The sequence below is a fragment of the Neoarius graeffei genome, chromosome 11 (assembly GCF_027579695.1).
Source record: "Neoarius graeffei isolate fNeoGra1 chromosome 11, fNeoGra1.pri, whole genome shotgun sequence".
Classification (NCBI taxonomy): Eukaryota; Metazoa; Chordata; class Actinopteri; order Siluriformes; family Ariidae; genus Neoarius; species Neoarius graeffei.
In genome coordinates this window covers 43,845,396-43,863,839 of record NC_083579.1, presented here as the reverse complement: position 1 = coordinate 43,863,839, position 18,444 = coordinate 43,845,396, and the positions used below count along the sequence as shown (strand labels likewise).

The 18,444-nt window shown below is 44.3% G+C and overlaps 2 protein-coding genes across 9 annotated transcripts in view; one reads left to right on the top strand and one right to left on the bottom strand.

The window, feature by feature from the left end:
- Positions 1-5,684, bottom strand: part of inf2 (inverted formin 2) — a 90,623-nt gene extending 84,939 nt beyond the window's left edge. For 3 of the 6 annotated variants that reach the window (XM_060933968.1, XM_060933969.1, XM_060933971.1), the window contains exon 1: positions 5,557-5,676. In XM_060933968.1, coding sequence (XP_060789951.1) covers positions 5,557-5,648 — 92 coding nt within the window. In that variant the 5' untranslated portion in view covers positions 5,649-5,676. Of the gene's footprint in view, positions 1-5,556 lie in introns of all 6 variants that reach the window. The other 3 variants (XR_009655638.1, XM_060933972.1, XR_009655637.1) reach the window with 2 other exon arrangements.
- An 11,230-nt stretch (positions 5,685-16,914) lies between these two features.
- dnajc17 (DnaJ (Hsp40) homolog, subfamily C, member 17) overlaps positions 16,915-18,444 on the top strand; it is a 126,908-nt gene continuing 125,378 nt past the window's right edge. For all 3 annotated transcript variants that reach the window (XM_060933963.1, XM_060933964.1, XM_060933965.1), the window contains exon 1: positions 16,915-17,049. In XM_060933963.1, coding sequence (XP_060789946.1) covers positions 16,978-17,049 — 72 coding nt within the window. In that variant the 5' untranslated portion in view covers positions 16,915-16,977. The remainder of the gene's footprint in view (positions 17,050-18,444) is intronic.

The window sequence follows — 18,444 nt, the reverse complement described above, 5'->3', positions numbered from 1 at the left end:
GGGAGGCAGAATGGAGTTCAGGCAGGAAGCTAGGCAGGAATGGCTCCAGCCTAGGATGGTGTTATTGGCCCACTTTAGGTGAGGGTTGTGCAGCGTTAACCAGGGTAATCCTAGGATGATGGGTACGTGGGGGTTGTTCATGACATGGAGCTGGATGGTTTCTGAGTGGTTACCAGAAATCCTCAGGGTGAGCGGGGCGGTAAGGTGGGTGATGGTGGTCAAGCCGGTGCCACCGAGTGTCAGGACAGTGAGAGGGGCGTCGAGGGCGAGTATCGAGATTCCCAGATGCATGGCAGTGGCGGAGCAGATTAGGTTCCTGTCTGCCCCTGAGTCGATGAGGGCCTGGAGATGATGATGCTGGTTGTTGTGGATAATGATGACAGGGAGTAACGGTCGATCAGCGGGGGGCTGGTTCCGAGTGTTGCCCACCAGGTCCCCTCGAGTCACTGGTGGGGCTCGTCCTTTTAGCGGGCAGGCTCAGCAGGTGTGTCCTCGCTGACCGCAGTAGAAACAGGATCCTGTGCTCCGCCAGCGTGTTCATTCCTCCACTGACACCTGTACACGGTTTACCTGCATAGGTTCGACGGACAAGGCGGGAGGTGGAGAGGAGGTGAAGTTGGGGTGGGTCTTCTCTCTCCTCCATTGTTGGATCCGGGCGTCCATGCGGTTGGCGAAGACCATGAGACTGGAGAGGTCCAACGGCAGTTCCCGTGATACCAGCTCATCCTTAATGACATCAGACAAGCCATGCAGGAACACGTTGACCTGGGCATTCTCGTTCCAACCGCACGATGCCGCCAATGTCCAGAACTCGATGGCATAGTCCGAGGCAGACCGGGACCCCTGCCGCAGCTCCATAAGTTCACTAGCAGCCTCCTGGCCGGACAGAGAGCAGTCGAAAGTTCGCCTCATCTCTTCAGAGAAATCTTTGAAACAGGAGCAGAAGGGAGCGTCAGTGTCCCAGACCACTGTTCCCCACTCCCTGGCCTTGCCAGTGAGGAGCGTGATGATATATGCCACCCGGGAGCATTCTGTGGGGAAGGCCAGAGGTTGCAGCTCCATGATCAATGAGCATTGAGACAAGAACAATCTACAAGTACCTGGCTCTCCATCATAGGGCTGAGGTGTTGGGAGTCTCGGCTCGCGGGAAAAGGCAGTGGCAGGAGCTGAAGTTGGAGACTGCTGGGCAGAGGTAGGTACGGCTTGATAGTGCTGCATTTGTGTGGTGAGGAGGTTGAGTGAGTTGGACAGGGTGGCGAGGTTCTGTGTAGTCTGTTGGAGGTCTTGCTGATGGGTCCCGAGGAGAGTCCCTTGCTGCTGGATGGCCGTTCTCAGACGGGTGAGTTCCGCTGGATCCATGTTGGCCAGAACGTACTGTTAGGGGTCGTGGAGATGTGGTGAGATAAGGATCCACAAGCAGAACACAGACAGTAATCAAATAAATAGAGATTTAATCTAGGGAAAAGGGCGTGGCACAAGGGTAAACAAACGGGACAAAAACAAATGGCAAAAATAATCCAGATAACCAGAGACAGAAAACTAGACAAAAACACGAAACAGGCAAGGACAAAAAAATGCTAGGACAAAAAACCAAAAACAAGAAAAAAAACCTAGTGCAAAAAAAACATGAACTAAAATAAACCCTTAGTGCAAAAACCATGAAATAGAAAAATGAGCTTGAGCAAACAACCATGAAACATAACAGAGGCACAGAAACGGCTAGAAGCAAAGCGAGACGTTCTGGCAAAATTCCTGTCTGAGAATGGCGTTTTTATAACAGCAGAGAAAACCAGGAAGTGAATGCAGGCATGAAGGAATTCCCGTTCCGGATTCGGATCGGCGCTGGCGTGAGAGATTTGTAATCTCCGGAGTGGATGTCCGGAGCAGAGCATGACACCACTGTATGAGAGGAAAGTGTTGATGCTGAAAACCTTAAATAAAAAAAAGATTGCCCTACAATTAACCTGCCTGCCAAAGTGCTTCAGTGTTCCACCCCATTCCAGAGAGTTTTACAGCAATATTTTTGGTATTTCAAAATCTACAGTACATAATATTGTGAAAAGATTCAGGGAATTCAAAGACACTTCAGTGTGTAAAGGGCAAAGTTGGAAACCACTGTTAAATGTGTGTGACCTTTGAGCCCTCAGGTGGCACTGCCTGAGAAACTGTCATGCTAATGTGACAAATATAGCCACATGGGTTCGGGAGTACTTCGAAAAACCGTTGTCACTTAATACAGTCCGCTGCCCCATCCAGAAATGCAACCTGAAACTGTATTGCACAAGGAGGAAGCCATTCATCAGTTCTATGCAGAAACAACACAGATTTCTCTGGGCCTGAACTCATCTCAGCTGGACTGAAAGACCGTGGAAACGTGTGCTGTGGTCAGCTGAGTCCACATTTCAGCTTGTTTTTGGGGAAAATCAGATGTCAAGTTCTCAGTGCTAAAGGTGAACACAACCATCCGGTTTGTTATTAGAGAAAGGTGCAAAAGCCAGCGTCTGTGATGGTATGGGGGTGCATCAGTGCTCACGGCATGGGTGAGCTGCATGCGTATGAAGGTACCATTGATATATTGGGATTTTAGAGAGACGTATTAACCAAGGCAATGTCTCTTCCCGGGAAGTCCTCTGAGATCTGAGGAAGTTTCTGTTATGTGAATGGCGCAATGGCTCTAAGACAAGTCATAACCATGTGCGAGATCTTGGTGGTGTTGACATACCATACGTTCACAACATTAGGGACATCAATGATAGGACTGGAAAAATATGTCTAATCTGGCCTGATACCAATTTCAGACCAAACTCTGATACCTATACTCGGTATCACATTATCAACAAATTACTTGATAAAGTATATTGCAAAAAATGTATTTTCCTTTTAATAATTGTACACATCCAACAGTAAAGGCCTTCATAGTGACCTTAATCCTAATTATTAGAGCGATTTCTTTAAATGTGAACTCTAGAGCAGGGGTCATCTGGAGGGAGCGATGCATTTGACTGGATCAGGCTGAACACATAAGAAAAATCCTGTAGCACAGCTGATCAACATATAAACAACAGGCCATGGATCAGCAACTTTACTTTTCTGTACTTTTTTAGTATATGTTGTGGTTTATCCAATCACATGCACCTATGTATGTACTGTGTTTAGCTCACAGGTTCCCAATCCTGGTCCTGCACAACCCTTCACATTTAAGCGATTATCCTTCTCTAACACACCCACTTCAATTAAGGAAGCTGATTAGTTGGATCAGCTGTGTTAGTTGCATGGAAAACATTAAAATACGCAGCATAGGGGTCAAGGACCAGTGACGGGAACTTAGCTGAAGGCAGTTCATTGGACATTAGACCTACAGACATTAGGTCAGAAAGTGGAGAGTTTTCACAGACTTTTATACATTTTTCATTTTATTTACTGACTCCCTTCTGGTAAGAGAACCAATGACATGGCCTGTTTAAAAACAAGCCATTGGAAACACATAGTGTAAGGACAGTGGTAGCTCAGTGGTTCAGGTATTGGCATCTGCCAAATGCTGTAAATTTAAAACCAACTGGACAGATAAATATGTGTTTATTGTCCCTGTATCAATTCAAAATGAATCCAATTTGTTCAGAGTTCTAGGCACTAGTCAAAAGTGGTAACATGAAATGGCAGTAATAAACAAAATATGACCTTATTCATTGCGGGTTGTGGGTGGGCTGGAACCAATCTCAGCTGACAAGAGGTGGGATATAACCTGGACAGGTCACTAATCTATGGCAGAGCTAACACAGAGAGACAGACAGCCATTCACACTCAGAGGCAATTTAGAGTAGCCGGTTGACCTACTCCATATGCTTTTGGACTGTGGGAGGAAACCAGAGCACCCAGAGGAAACCCATGCAGCCACAGGGAGAACACGTGAACTTCACACATACCACTTTTCAACCAACAGGAAACAGATTCTGTTCTGGTTCACACCAAATTTTGAAGTGTTCAGAGTATTTCAACCAAAAATAATTGGTTCGGAACCTGAAAAGTTGGTTTCTAGATGGAACCAAAATATAGCTGGTTTTTCCAGTGCGAACTGTAATGACATTAGTGGGCATGTCATTAGTTTGTAGAGAAAGCAGACGTAGCAGTGGAGCACGCAACGGAAAAGGATACATAGTCAGAAAAAAATGGACCCAAAACAAATATCTGCAATAACAGAATCATTGGTAATCATTGGCAGTGATTGGTAATCATTGGCTCATTGGTAATCGACGTGCTCCGTCATCTTGCTCCTACTTTTTACTTCCGTTGTGAATTATGCAACACCTGCTGCTCATGACACATTCTTGATTACATCAGTTTTGCTCAAAACTGGTGAAAACGTAGGCTGGTTCACAAAATCCTGAATGGAACCGGTTCAAGAACCCGTTCCCTGTTGGTTGAAAAAGGGTAACTGAAAGATTCTGGTCAACCGGCAGGTTCGAACCCAGAACCTGCTTGCTGTGAGGTGACAGCACTAACCACTGCACCGCACAGTTTAGATTTCTTAATCTGATTATGTTAATGATCTAATCATTAGTGTTTACACGTTAAAGAGTAACTGTTGTTGCAGTCAGGCGGCACAGTGGTGTAGTGGTTAGCACTGTTGCCTCACAGCAAGAAGGTCCTGGGTTCGAGCCCAGCGGCCGGCGTGGGCCTTTCTGTGTGGAGTTTGCATGTTCTCCTGTGTCTGCGTGGGTTTCCTCCGGGTGCTCCGGTTTCCCCCACAGTCCAAAGACATGCAGGTTAGGTTAACTGGTGACTCTAAATTGACTGTAGGTGTGAATGTGAGTGTGAATGGTTGTCTGTGTCTATGTGTCAGCCCTGTGATGACCTGGCGACTTGTCCAGGGTGTACCCTGCCTTTCGCCCGTAGGCAAGCTGGGATAGGCTCCAGCTTGCCCGTGACCCTGTAGGACAGGATAAAGCGGCTACAGGTAATGGACAGTTTTCTAATCTGGGAATAAACCAAACCAGCATGGAGATGGAGGCGCTGTACATGAAGAATGTGTACATTTCTGAGCATGCGCTCCCAGTCAGAAGACTCTGCCCAGATAATCAACACTGAGTTGTCGTTTTGTTTCAGATTCAAGACAGAGATAGGAGATAAAACCGAGGTCCAGATCCTGAGGAAGCCATCAAACACATGAGATCCGACACGAGGATGCAGAGAGAAACCTAAAGAAGTGCAGTAGATGTTTGTATATGTAAACATAAATGTAAAAGTCTGTTGTTTGTGTTTATATGGATAGTCATTTAGGTCAAAGTCGTTGTGATGATATTCTCGCTATTGCTGTAACCTACTATTTCCAGACGCGCTGAATTCTGTACAGGAGGCTTTTATTCTAAAGGAGGAATAACATAACGGTGAGCTGTGGAAATGGCACATTTCATGACTGTAAGTTGAAAAATATGGCGAATTTTCCGAATGTTAGGCTCCACTTTAATAAACTGGCTCACTTCAGGAAGCGACTTCACTAGGAATCAATCGGTTTGTTTGCGACAGAGAGATGAAGGAGAGAATAAACCGCAGACTTACCTCTGTTTCAGTCCCGTCTTCCCCTCTACAGCCACATTACAGGCAGGAGAGCTGCTGCTGGGATGGAGTAGAGATGTGAGCCCATGATTCATACCACACACACACTCACACACACACACACTTTCGGTCACTCCACCCTCACTGCCAGAGCCACGTCCCAGCCACTGCTGTATTCTGTGTGTAGGATCAAATGTCAAATCTGACACAAGGAGTGTGTTGTTGTTGTTGTTGTATTTGTTTAAAAAAAAAGAAGTTAGGGTTCATTTTAAGTGCAGGCATATAATTAATTAACTGCATTAATAATTTGCCAAGAAGCCTTTATTAGTACGTACACTCAAGCACAGACTTAAACACAGTGAAATTTAATCTCTGCATTTAACCCATCTGAAGCAGTGAACACACACACATGCACACACAAGTAAGCAATGAGCACACACACATACCCAGAGCAGTGGGCAGGGGCCGGGGAGACATACAGAGAGAGAGAGAGAGAGAGAGGCAGACACATACAGAGAGAGAGAGAGAGGCAGACACATACAGAGAGAGAGAGGCAGACACATACAGAGAGAGAGAGGCAGACACATACAGAGAGAGAGGCAGACATACAGAGAGAGAGAGAGAGAGAGAGAGGGGCAGAGAGGCAGACACATACAGAGAGAGAGAGAGGCAGACACATACAGAGAGAGAGAGAGAGAGAGAGAGGCCGACAGAGAGAGAGGTAGACACATACAGAGAGAGAGGCAGACATATACAGAGAGAGAGGTCGACACATACAGAGAGAGAGAAAGGGGCAGACACATACAGAGAGAGAGAGGCAGACACATACAGAGAGAGAGGCAGACATACAGAGAGAGAGAGAGAGGGGCAGACACATACAGAGAGAGAGAGAGGCAGACACATACAGAGAGAGAGAGAGAGAGAGAGAGAGAGGCCGACACAGAGAGAGAGGTAGACACATACAGAGAGAGAGGCAGACACATACAGAGAGAGAGAGAGAGAGAGGTCGACACATACAGAGAGAGAGGCAGACACATACAGAGAGAGAGAAAGGGGCAGACACATACAGAGAGAGAGAGAGGCAGACACATACAGAGAGAGAGGCAGACATACAGAGAGAGAGAGAGAGAGGGGCAGACGCATACAGAGAGAGAGAGGCAGACACATACAGAGAGAGAGGCAGACATACAGAGAGAGAGAGAGAGAGAGAGAGAGAGAGGGGCAGACGCATACAGAGAGAGAGAGAGAGGCAGACACATACAGAGAGAGAGGCAGACATACAGAGAGAGAGAGAGAGAGAGGCAGACACATACAGAGAGAGGCAGAGAGGCAGACACATACAGAGAGAGAGAGAGAGGCAGATACGTACAGAGAGAGAGAGAGAGAGAGAGGCAGACATACAGAGAGAGAGGCAGACACATACAGAGAGAGAGAGAGAGAGAGGCCGACACAGAGAGAGAGGTAGACACATACAGAGAGAGAGGCAGACACATACAGAGAGAGAGAGAGAGAGGTCGACACATACAGAGAGAGAGGCAGACACATACAGAGAGAGAGAAAGGGGCAGACACATACAGAGAGAGAGAGGCAGACACATACAGAGAGAGAGGCAGACATACAGAGAGAGAGAGAGAGAGAGAGGGGCAGACGCATACAGAGAGAGAGAGGCAGACACATACAGAGAGAGGCAGACATACAGAGAGAGAGAGAGAGAGAGAGAGAGAGGGGCAGACGCATACAGAGAGAGAGAGAGGCAGACACATACAGAGAGAGAGGCAGACATACAGAGAGAGAGAGAGAGGCAGACACATACAGAGAGAGGCAGAGAGGCAGACACATACAGAGAGAGAGAGAGGCAGATACGTACACAGAGAGAGAGAGAGCGAGAGAGAGAGGCAGACATACAGAGAGAGAGGCAGACACATACAGAGAGAGAGAGAGAGAGAGGCCGACACAGAGAGAGAGGTAGACACATACAGAGAGAGAGGCAGACACATACAGAGAGAGAGAGGCAGACACATACAGAGAGAGAGAGAGAGGTTGACACATACAGAGAGAGAGGCAGACACATACAGAGAGAGAGAGGCAGACACATACAGAGAGAGAGAGAGGCAGACACATACAGAGAGAGAGAGAGGTTGACACATACAGAGAGAGAGGCAGACACATACAGAGAGAGAGAGGCAGACACATACAGAGAGAGAGAGAGAGGTTGACACATACAGAAAGAGAGGCAGACACATACAGAGAGAGAGAGAGGCAGACACATACAGAGAGAGAGAGGCAGACACATACAGAGAGAGAGAGGCAGACACATACAGAGAGAGAGAGAGGCAGACACATACAGAGAGAGAGAGGTAGAGAGAGGCAGACACATACAGAGAGAGAGAGGTCGACACATACACAGAGAGAGGCAGACACATACAGAGAGAGAGGCAGACACGTACAGAGAGAGAGAGATAGAGGCAGACATGTACAGATAGAGAGAGGCAGACAGGCATGCAGAGAGAGAGAGAGAGAGAGAGAGAGAGAGACAGGCAGACAGACAGACACATAGCGAGAGGGAGAAAATGCTCCACTGATAAAAATGTACTGAATTCATATGCACGGTACTGAAGGTGCTAGTTTATGGGGGAAGGGAAAATACAAGGCCTGTGGGCGAAGATTTATTTCATTCATAGTGCACGACTGCTCAACACTATGCAGAATTCACAGCTGATCTGTAGTGTAGTGAATGCCACTGTACATTGTGCAGGTTCACACACTCACAATCTCACAGTCCCACACTCTCACAGTGCTGAAACGTGGGTTTAAATCAATGCCTGTGTTCTGCACTTGATGCAAGTCACACTTGCGATTAAAATGATTCAGAAACACATTGTGCAGAAATTAATCTCATTAAGATAAGGAAATACAGTTATACAAAATAAAATTACTGTTGTTTTCCTGATGTGTACTATTATATTGGTAAGTGTGACACACTCGTGCTTTTCAGGTGGATGTCAGACCACAGTCGGAGCGTTGATGATACTAATTTTTTATTTAATTGCTGTTTTTAACGCACAAGTTATCATCAAACAATCTTTCCATATAATACATAATATTACAGTAAAATACCTTTATGACAGTTACAGTGAAAAAGTTTAAAATAACCGGATAATAGTAGAGATAAGTTACATTTTATAAATCCTGATGTACTTTTCTTTTGTAGTAAACTCTAGCAAACTACTTTAACTGCTCTCACTTTTATATATATTCCCAGTCAAAAGTTTGGACACCCCCACTCATTGATAGGTTTTTCTGTATTTTGACTATTTTCTGTATTTGTAACTGATGGAACATGTATGGAATTATGTGGTAAACAGAAGTGTTTAAAAAAACAAAACAAAATATGTTTCATATTTTAGATTCTTCAGCATAGCCACTGTTTCCCTTGATGACGCTTTGCGCACTATTGGCATTATCTTAACCAGCTTCATGAGGTAGTCACCTGGAATGCTTTTCAATTAACAGCTCTGCCTTGTCAAAAGCTAATTAGTGCAATTTCTTGCCTTCTTAATGTGTTTGAGTTCAAACAGTAAATAGTAAATAATAATAATGCAGTAAATAGCCCTATTCCACAACTGTAGTAATCCATATTATGTTAAGAACCGCTCAACTAAGTAAAGAGAAACGACATCCATCATTACTTTAAGACATGACGTGTCTTTTAATTAATAAAAATAAAGAAAAAACATTGAAGTAGAAGGTGTGTTCAAACTTTTGACTGGTACTTTATGTATTGCTTATAGTGTAGCTATATCTGGCTAGAAGCAAAGAAACAGGAAAAATGCTTCATCACTGATGGCTAATCCTGGTTCTCATCACAGTAGCTGGTTAAAATGTGATTAAACAAATGAATGCATTCTTTTTTATTATAATCAGTATAATAAATGTTATTAAGTACTTAATTAATTAGTAAGTACTTAATTAAGTACTTCTCAGTACATACACTTTACTAGATTCTGCGAGCCGTTCTTTTTCTTTGCGACATCTTATCCTAGTTTTAGAGCCTAGCTTATTGGTGTTAATCAACAGAATATGTTAAATAAGTTAAAAAAAATCTAAAAAGGCCTATCTATCTATCTATCTATCTATCTATCTATCTATCTATCTATCTATCTATCTATCTATCTATCTATCTATCTATCTATCTACACAAAAACAATGTAAAAATAGCTGGACAGAGATGTATGCATTTGTTGTTCTTGTCAAAACAAATTCAAAATAAATGTCTCATCTGTTTAAGCATTCTTGCCATCTGGTCTTTCTGAAAATAGATAAATAACTTCATACAAGTGGATCTTCACAAATATTTAGTTTGTGGGCAGAATTTGAGTTTTTGGGAGGTTGGAGGAAATCGGACAAGCTACAGAAGACCCACACGGACATGGAGAGGACATGCAGAGAAACGCCTCACAGACAGGAACTGGAGCTCAGGATCAAACAGGGACCGCAGTGCTGTCAGACTGCAATGCTATCATTCAGTTCTATGAGAATTTAATTCAACAACATTGGTATTCATGCTACATTTTAAACATTCCAGTGAGTTCTTTCGGCACTGTAATGGCCCTTTTCCACTACCCTTTTTCAGCTCACTTCAGCTCGCTTCAGCTCACTTCAGCCCGACACGGCTCGCGTTTCGACTACCAAAAACCAGCACGACTCAGCTCGTTTCAGCCCTGCTTAGCCCCTAAAACTCGCACCGTTTTGGAGTGGGGCTGAAGCGAGCCAAGCCGTGCCGAGTGAGGTTGGGGGCGTGAGCAGACACTCCCCTGTGCACTGATTGGTGAGGAGGAGTGTCCTCACATGCCCACACGCCCCGCGAGCGCGCTGGGATCTGTAAACACCGCAAACCCGGAAGAAGAATAATTACGAATTACGAGAATTTCTGAAGCCTTATGCGCCTCGCCTCATCTATACGCTCTTGCCAGTATCTGTTGGCGTTGTCGGTGACAACAAGCCACAGCACCAAGACCAGCAACACTAACGACTCCATGTCCTCCATGTTTATTGTTTACTATTCGGGTCGTGAGACTACCGCTGAAAAGACTACTAGGATACTGTACATGGCTCTTCCTGTCACCGTTGCAACCTCTGAGCGCTCATTCGTATGCCCTTCAAATAATGTGCGCAGTATAGGCTATTGATGTTTTATTATGAGCCATGTACAGTATCCTAATGTTTTTTGTTTCTGAGTTACATGTTCGTTTGAAGGACTTGATGTACTAAATAACATAGTTGCACCCGGTAGTGTTGAAATTGGTAAACACCGCAGTTGCGGACATTTTGTAGCCTAAAATGATGTTATGATAAGCTTTAATAAAGGGCCCGGTCATTTGCCCCGCCCCCGGCCCGGCTCTGACTTGTTCCGCCACTGTCACTGATGTCACTGTTTGCGCTGCTTAACGACATCACGTGACGTCCACCCACTTTCGCTAACTCCACCCAATGTGTCCACCCACTTCCAGCCAGCACGGTTCAGCGCGGTTGTAGTCGAAATGCAACTCCAACAGCCCCGCTCAGCTCGACTCAGCTCGACTCAGCACGGCACGGCTCAGCCGCGTTTGTAGTGGAAAAGCGGCATAAGTGTTCATGTTCACTTATACACACAGTGTGGTCGTGTCCACCCTCACGGACCACTTATCATGATGTACTACCTTTTTTAAACCATAAGACTAACCTGAAAACAAAAGAGTTATAAAGAAAATTGGCTTTGATTGTGAATAACTATTAGACCTAGTGCACATTTACTAATGCACACATAGCATTTTCTGGTGGTGGTGGTGGTGATGAAATAAAAAAACATGTTCAATACAGCATTTCTTAATTCCAATACCTTTCTTTTTCTGATGTTTGATGCGAACTGAAGCTCTTGACCTATATCTGCATCATATTATGAATTACACTGCTGATTTGAATAAAGTGCATGCATGAAGAGGCAAGCATACAGATATTCTTGTTAAAGTCCACTGGATGATAAATGGATAACATGCATATAAAAGCATATTTTGGTTTTAACAGGGTGTGTTCAGCAGAGAGAGAAGATAGTGCTGGACACACAAACCCAACATTCTGCTCTTGCAACATTTCTGCATTTTATTCCATTGTTACATGCAGGGATGTTTTTTTGAAATCTGATCACACCTAAAACAAAAATGTACCTCAAGTCAATGCAGGAGCAGAGAAAGAATTTGAGCAGAAGTGGGGCATGTTTTAAATGGCATGCTGGTGAAAGGCATGAAAGGTATTTCTGACTTCAGGACAAAGCTTCGTACTTTGCAAAAGCTTTGTGTGAGGGAAGTTCATGAAGAAGCCTAAATAAACAAATACTGTATATTTGAAACCAATTAATTTTAATGCCTCACAAACAGTAAATACCATGTCAAAATGACATATATCATTTCTATTTAATGTTAAACTATGAGTTTTGAAACAGAATTGGTTTTATTGGCCAAATAAAATATCACTTATAAGAAATTTACCTTGACCATAAATGTTGTGAAACAAAAAAATTCAGGACGACAGACAGACAGATGCATGCCTCTGTAGTAAAAGAGTCTGGGTGCTAAACTGGCCTGCCTGCAGTCCAGTTTATTTACATTTTACACAGCATCCCATCTTTTTTGGAATTGAGGTTGTAGATAGATAGATAGATAGATAGATAGATAGATAGATAGATAGATAGATAGATAGATAGATAGATAGATAGATAGATAGATAGATAGATAGATAGATAGATAGATCACATCCTTATGTGCTTTTTCAACAAGCCATTCCAGATTTAGTCTCCCTTTGAGCTGTTATATTAACCCCACTCTTCCAAGAAGGCTGTCTGTATGATGTAGAGATTTTTCCATTCAGCCTCAAGAGCATTAGTGAGGTCAGGAACTCATGTCAAACGAGAAGGCCTGGGACACAGTCTGCATTCCAGTTCATCCCTAAGGTGTCCATTGAGGTTGAAGTCAGGGCTTTATCCAGGCCACTTGAATTCTTCCACTCCAACCTTGGTAAATGTCTTCATGGACTTCACTTTTTGCGCAGGAGCATTGTCATGCTGGAACATATTTGGGCTACTTAGTTCCACTGAAGTGAAATTATAAAGCTACAGCATGCAAAGACATTCTATACAATCGTGTGCCTCCAACTTTGGTGGTGACAACAGGTTGGGGAAGAACCACATATGGGTATGATGATCAGGTGTCCACATACTTTTGGCTATACAGTGTATACAACATCCTTTGAGCTTCTTTGAAAAATAGTGTCTAGAATGTGAATGAGATAAAAGTTTGAATTAAGATTAACCGGATTTGCAATGTTCCTGTTATGTTAAATATAATATGTGCTGTATATATGTACAAAGAAATGTGAAGAGGTTACACAGCATGGTGAGTAAGTATTGTAATTACAAGACGTGTGTGTTTATAATACAATCTTAGGGGGAAACAAAACCTAAGAATATGTTTGGAACCCGTTCTGGAGGAAGACTTAATTCTACCTTTAAAATCTACCTTTAAAGATTTTCTCCAGAGTCACAGCTGAAGAATTGAAATGGTTCGAGACTGAACCCTGATTATGATAAAAGGATGTTAGCATAATTTTAAAAAAATCAATGTTTTTCCCTGAGTCTGACAGTGTCTTAAATGCAGCTTATGTCCATACCTTTTTAAACTGTTTCATTAATGAATTCATTCATTCATTCATTCATTCACTGGGACAGCCATGGCCTAAAGGTTAGAGAAGCAGCCTTAGGTCCAAAAGGTTGCTGGTTTGATTCACTAGACCAGCAGGAAAAATCCATGGCTGAAGTGTCCTTGAGCAAGGCACCTAACCCCCAACTGCTCCCCAGGTGCTCTGTGTGTGTGTCTGCTCGTTGTATGTCACTCTGGATAAGTGCGTCTCCTAAATGTCTGTAATGTAATTTTTTTTACAGCTTTTTTATCCAATCAAGATGGTAAATGTATGTGTGAAGGCACACAGCCAATAACGTTACCTGATCACTGGCACACAAATGGAGTAAAAGTGATTTAAATGGAATAAACTTTATTTTTTCCCCCAGGGAGTATCTGCTTGCTTTGCATCATCATCAAACCTTCAACCATCATTATCAAACAGCAGAAGAAACACCACATCGACAGAACAGAATACAACTACAGGAGCAGCAAAATGCAGAATAAAGTGCCAAAAAAGGGGTATAATATAAGTGGAAAAGCTACTAACTATATGAAAGAACAGTACATATACAGTCCATAAGTATTCACCCCCTTGAATATTTCCATGTTGTAGTGTTAATGTTGTAACCTAGAAATGCAATGGATTTACTTGGGACTATATATTATATGTTGTTTGCTTCTCTAATGCAAGGCTGACACTTGCATGATTCTGTGGCACGCATTGGCACGACTCGAGTCGTGCCAGTGCGCAAACTAGTCGTAAACTGGCGTGAAGTGTGCGTAAACCCGTCGTGACTGCATGCCATGTCTGGACGAGAATTTTGAAATGTTCAAAATTTTGGTCACGACAAAATTTCGTGACCGGGTCGTGAACTATGCGCAAACTGTTCGTGATCTCGTCGTGAACTCGTCGGGACGATGCGGGAGGATGCGTGCCAGTGCGTGGAAGTGCGCGCCATGCCACAACTGTCACGAACTGCCACGAATAGTTCACGAACAGCTCACGTCGAGTTCATGAGTAGTTCACGACATGTTCACGAATTGGTGCGCGTCGCAGCGTGGCCGTGCCTTCCCACTGACACGGTCACGCATTGATGGCACACGCAGTTCACGTCTAGTTTACGCACTTCACGAACAGTTTGCGCATGGCACGAGCAGTTCACGACGAGTTCACGAGCAGTTCACGACTACTGCGCGACAGGGGCGCTCGCGTCGGTGCGGGGGTATATATAGGGCTTCCCGGACACTTCTCGCCATTCCAGAGATCACCAGCAAGGAGACAACTTATATCACAGAGACAACATGCCTAAAAAAACAAAGCATCTTCTCTTCTCTGCAATGATTGTGTCTCTGGTATTCAGCATGTTGTCTCTTCCACAGCCAATTCAAAAATGACCAGGGGTTGGGGAGGCCCCCTTTTTATATGGCGTGCCCAAGTCGGCACGACACCGTCCGAATTGCGCAAACTCGTCGTGCCAATGCGGGAAGTGTGTAAACTATGCGCAAACTATGCATGAACTCGTCGTGCCAGTTCGTGAATGTGGACAGGCACGCATTCGTGAACTCGTCGTGAACTATGCGTGAACTAGTCGTGAACAGTGCGGGAGCCTCCCAGTTCGTGCCCCAAAATGGCACGACTTGCCACGACAAAATCGTGGCCAAAAGTCGTGCAAGTGTCAGCCTTGCATAACTAATCTCCTCTTTACCACATCATTGACTTTTGGTGGACGGCCTCGTCTAGGTAGAATTTCAATTCTTCCATATTATTTCCATTTCTTAATGATGGATATAATGTTCCATGTATATTTAACATTTGAGATGTTCTACTTTTTTTGAAAAGTTTGTCCTGGGCCTGGCTTGAGAGCTCCTTGGTCTCTTCATGATGCTTTTTCTTCAAGTATGTTCTCTCACAAACTCTGGAGCATCCCCGGAACAAGTGTATCTACTGTATATTGAGATCATGTGACACTTTAAGTGCACAAAAGTCAATTCTGTTCACCTTTGTGACCTTTGATGGTAGTTGCACCAGAACGGGTTCAGGGTTCAAATCCATGGGGGGTGGGGGAGTGAATGCTTACACAACCCCATCCCACCACCTTTGTGCGCATGCAGAAAAGAGGCCTAAATCAGTGTTTTCAATCTGAGGTGAGCAGCTAAACTAAACTAATTGAAGTGAATAAAAAATAGGTCTATGTAGAAGTACTTTGGGTACATTCTGAATTAGTTGCAGGGGTCTGATTGCACACTGGGACGAGCTGCCAGAAGTGATTTTACAATAGTCCAAAGCTGGTCCTCATTACCATGAAATGAATTAGGTGTATTAGGAGCAGGAAAAACACTGAAATGTGCTGGACAGGGGTACTCCAGGACCATCCATTATCCGTAACCACTTATCCTGTACAGGGTCGGGGGCAAGCTGGATCCTATCCCAGCTGACTATGGGTGAGAGGTGGGGTACACCCTGGACAAGTCGCCAAATCATCAAAGGGCTGACACATAGAGACAAACAACCATTCACATTCACACCTACGGTCGATTTAGAGCCACCAATTAACCTAACCTGCATGTTTTTGGACTGTTGGGGAAACTGGAGCACCCGGAGGAAACCCACACAGACACGGGCAGAACATGCAAACTCCACACAGAAAGGCCCCTGCCGGCCACTGGGCTTGAACCCAGAACCTTCTTGCTGTGAGGCGACAGTGCAAACCACTACACCACCGTGCCACCCCAGTCCAGGATCAGGACTGGGAATCTGTGCTGTCATCCAATCTTGAGATGGACAAGGGACTGAAAGAACACCTGAGTGACCTGAGTGGAGGGAAATTGCTGAATCCTATTGAATCATGATAGTCAGTTGTTTAGAATTACAATATGGTTACACAGGTTTTGAGCTGAGGGCGGCATGGTGGTGTAGTGGTTAGCGCTGTCGCCTCACAGCAAAAAGGTCCGGGTTCAAGCCCTGTGGCCGGCGAGGGCCTTTCTGTGTGGGGTTTGCATGTTCTCCCCGTGTCCGCGTGGGTTTCCTCCGGGTGCTCCGGTTTCCCCCACAGTCCAAAGACATGCAGGTTAGGTTAACTGGTGACTCTAAATTGACCGTAGGTGTGAATGTGAGTGTGAATGGTTGTCTGTGTCTCTGTGTCAGCCCTGTGATGACCTGGCGACTTGTCCAGGGTGTACCCCGCCTTTCACCCGTAGTCAGCTGGGATAGGCTCCAGCTTGCCTGCGACCCTGTAGAACAGGATAAAGCGGCTACAGATAATGAGGTTTTGAGTTGAAATTCGAAACACACATCCCTGTCTGAACAGAGCCGAGCTGACTGTGAATCAGGCCAGTTTTATCATATACTCCCATCTGCTGGACACTTCCTGTCACTGCAATTTTAAGGCCATGAGTATTGCTCGATTTGCATAATAATAATAATAATAATAATAATAATGCACGTCACGTTGCGTCATCTCTAGTGCATTTATTTGTATACCAACAAAAACAACTGCAGTTCCATTTTACATTTACGCTCTAAATGAAAAGATAATTGTCACCTTATCACGTGATATGCATGCATACATATAGGATGTTGTACGAATAAACTGATCTACTTTCGGCTTCAAAGGACTTTTATTTTGTATGTTCGTAAACCGGAAGCACTTATTCTGCGATATTTTCAAAATAGGTTCACGTTTAATAACGTTTCAGTTGCGGACAGGAAGAAATGGCAAAAGAAATATTACAGCTGGACCTGTACGGTTTACTAGGAGTGGAAGGAGCAGCGACAGAGAAAGAGGTGCAGTAAAAAAAACCGGAAGTTAAAATGATTAAGATTAGAGTGAGCTAGCAGCACTAGAGTTAGAGTGAGCTAGCAGCAGGGTGTTCTGATAAACGGTCCTCCATCCGCGAAGCGTCCTACGGTAGGAGGGGATGTCAGACGTGTCTGTCGAGCAGTCCTACATTGCAGGAAATCCTACAGTGTGATTCAACTTTAACTTTTAGTCATAGTTGGCGGTTTTTCCCTCTGCACAGAACAGCTTCTACACTGATACAACGTCCACCAACCCTGTCAGAATTCATATGAATGTAGGACGCTCTGACTCTTCAATGGACCCTGTCAGAATATGTAGAATTAATAGTTTTTTTTTGTCACTATTCACAAGTACCATTTGCTCTATTAAAATGAGTGTAGGACGTTCTTACAATTCAAATGACGCCGCAGGACGTTCTGACAACTCATATGACCCCGTCAGAATATGCTTCTACATCAGGGGCGATTTCTCAGAGACAACAAGGGAAGCCGAGCTTCCCCTAAAATTCTCTCCCCAAACTGCGGCATCTATGACGTTGAATTCTCATTAAAACAATAACTTGCATAACATAATATATGCCCAAGATTGTATTTACGTTCATAACTATCCTGTAACTTATTTGAGTGATGTCTGACGAACTTGCAGTTCGCTACGAGAATCACCTTTGCTGCCAGGCTGTAACCAGCGTTGCCAGATACTGCTGACGTTTTCCAGCCAAAATATGTTCAAAACCCGCTAAAATGCACTTAAAACAGCCCAATCTGGCAACACGCTGTAACCTTTCTTATTTCAATGGGCTCTATGGCTGGCAGCCGGGTTTCCATTGCAGTCTATGAGAGGGCTCTGAACAGCCAATTTCGGCTAGTTGTTATTGGTTAAAATCGTCACTTCCAGGGAAGCCGGGCTTCTCTGGGACTAAACGAGACTCACTATGTTTACATGCACATCCAAATCGAGCTACTGTCAGTAATCGAGCAAAGGGTGCCAGAGAAATCCAATCCTACATACGTTTACATGCACATAGAGAGAATTGAATTTCTGCCGTTGCTCGACTGAAATCGAAGTTCAAAATGCTATGTATACACCTTAATTCGGCTGAAATTGAACTGAACTTGATTTCTCGGAATCGAGCTACACGACCTAGTTTATGCGATTTCTGCCGAGCTACTTTGTGCATGTATACCCTATCGAGCTACGTATTCGAGCTACTTCCGGAAGTGACGAGACCACAAGAGGGAAACACAACAGCCTCGGTCGGCATGACAACGGCATGAATCTTTTCTTTTTGTGGCATTGTTTGCACTGTTAAAATTTAGCTCGCTTACTGTATCACCAAATACATCTGTACAGCTGTTGCATAGCTGTGAATTGTGTACATA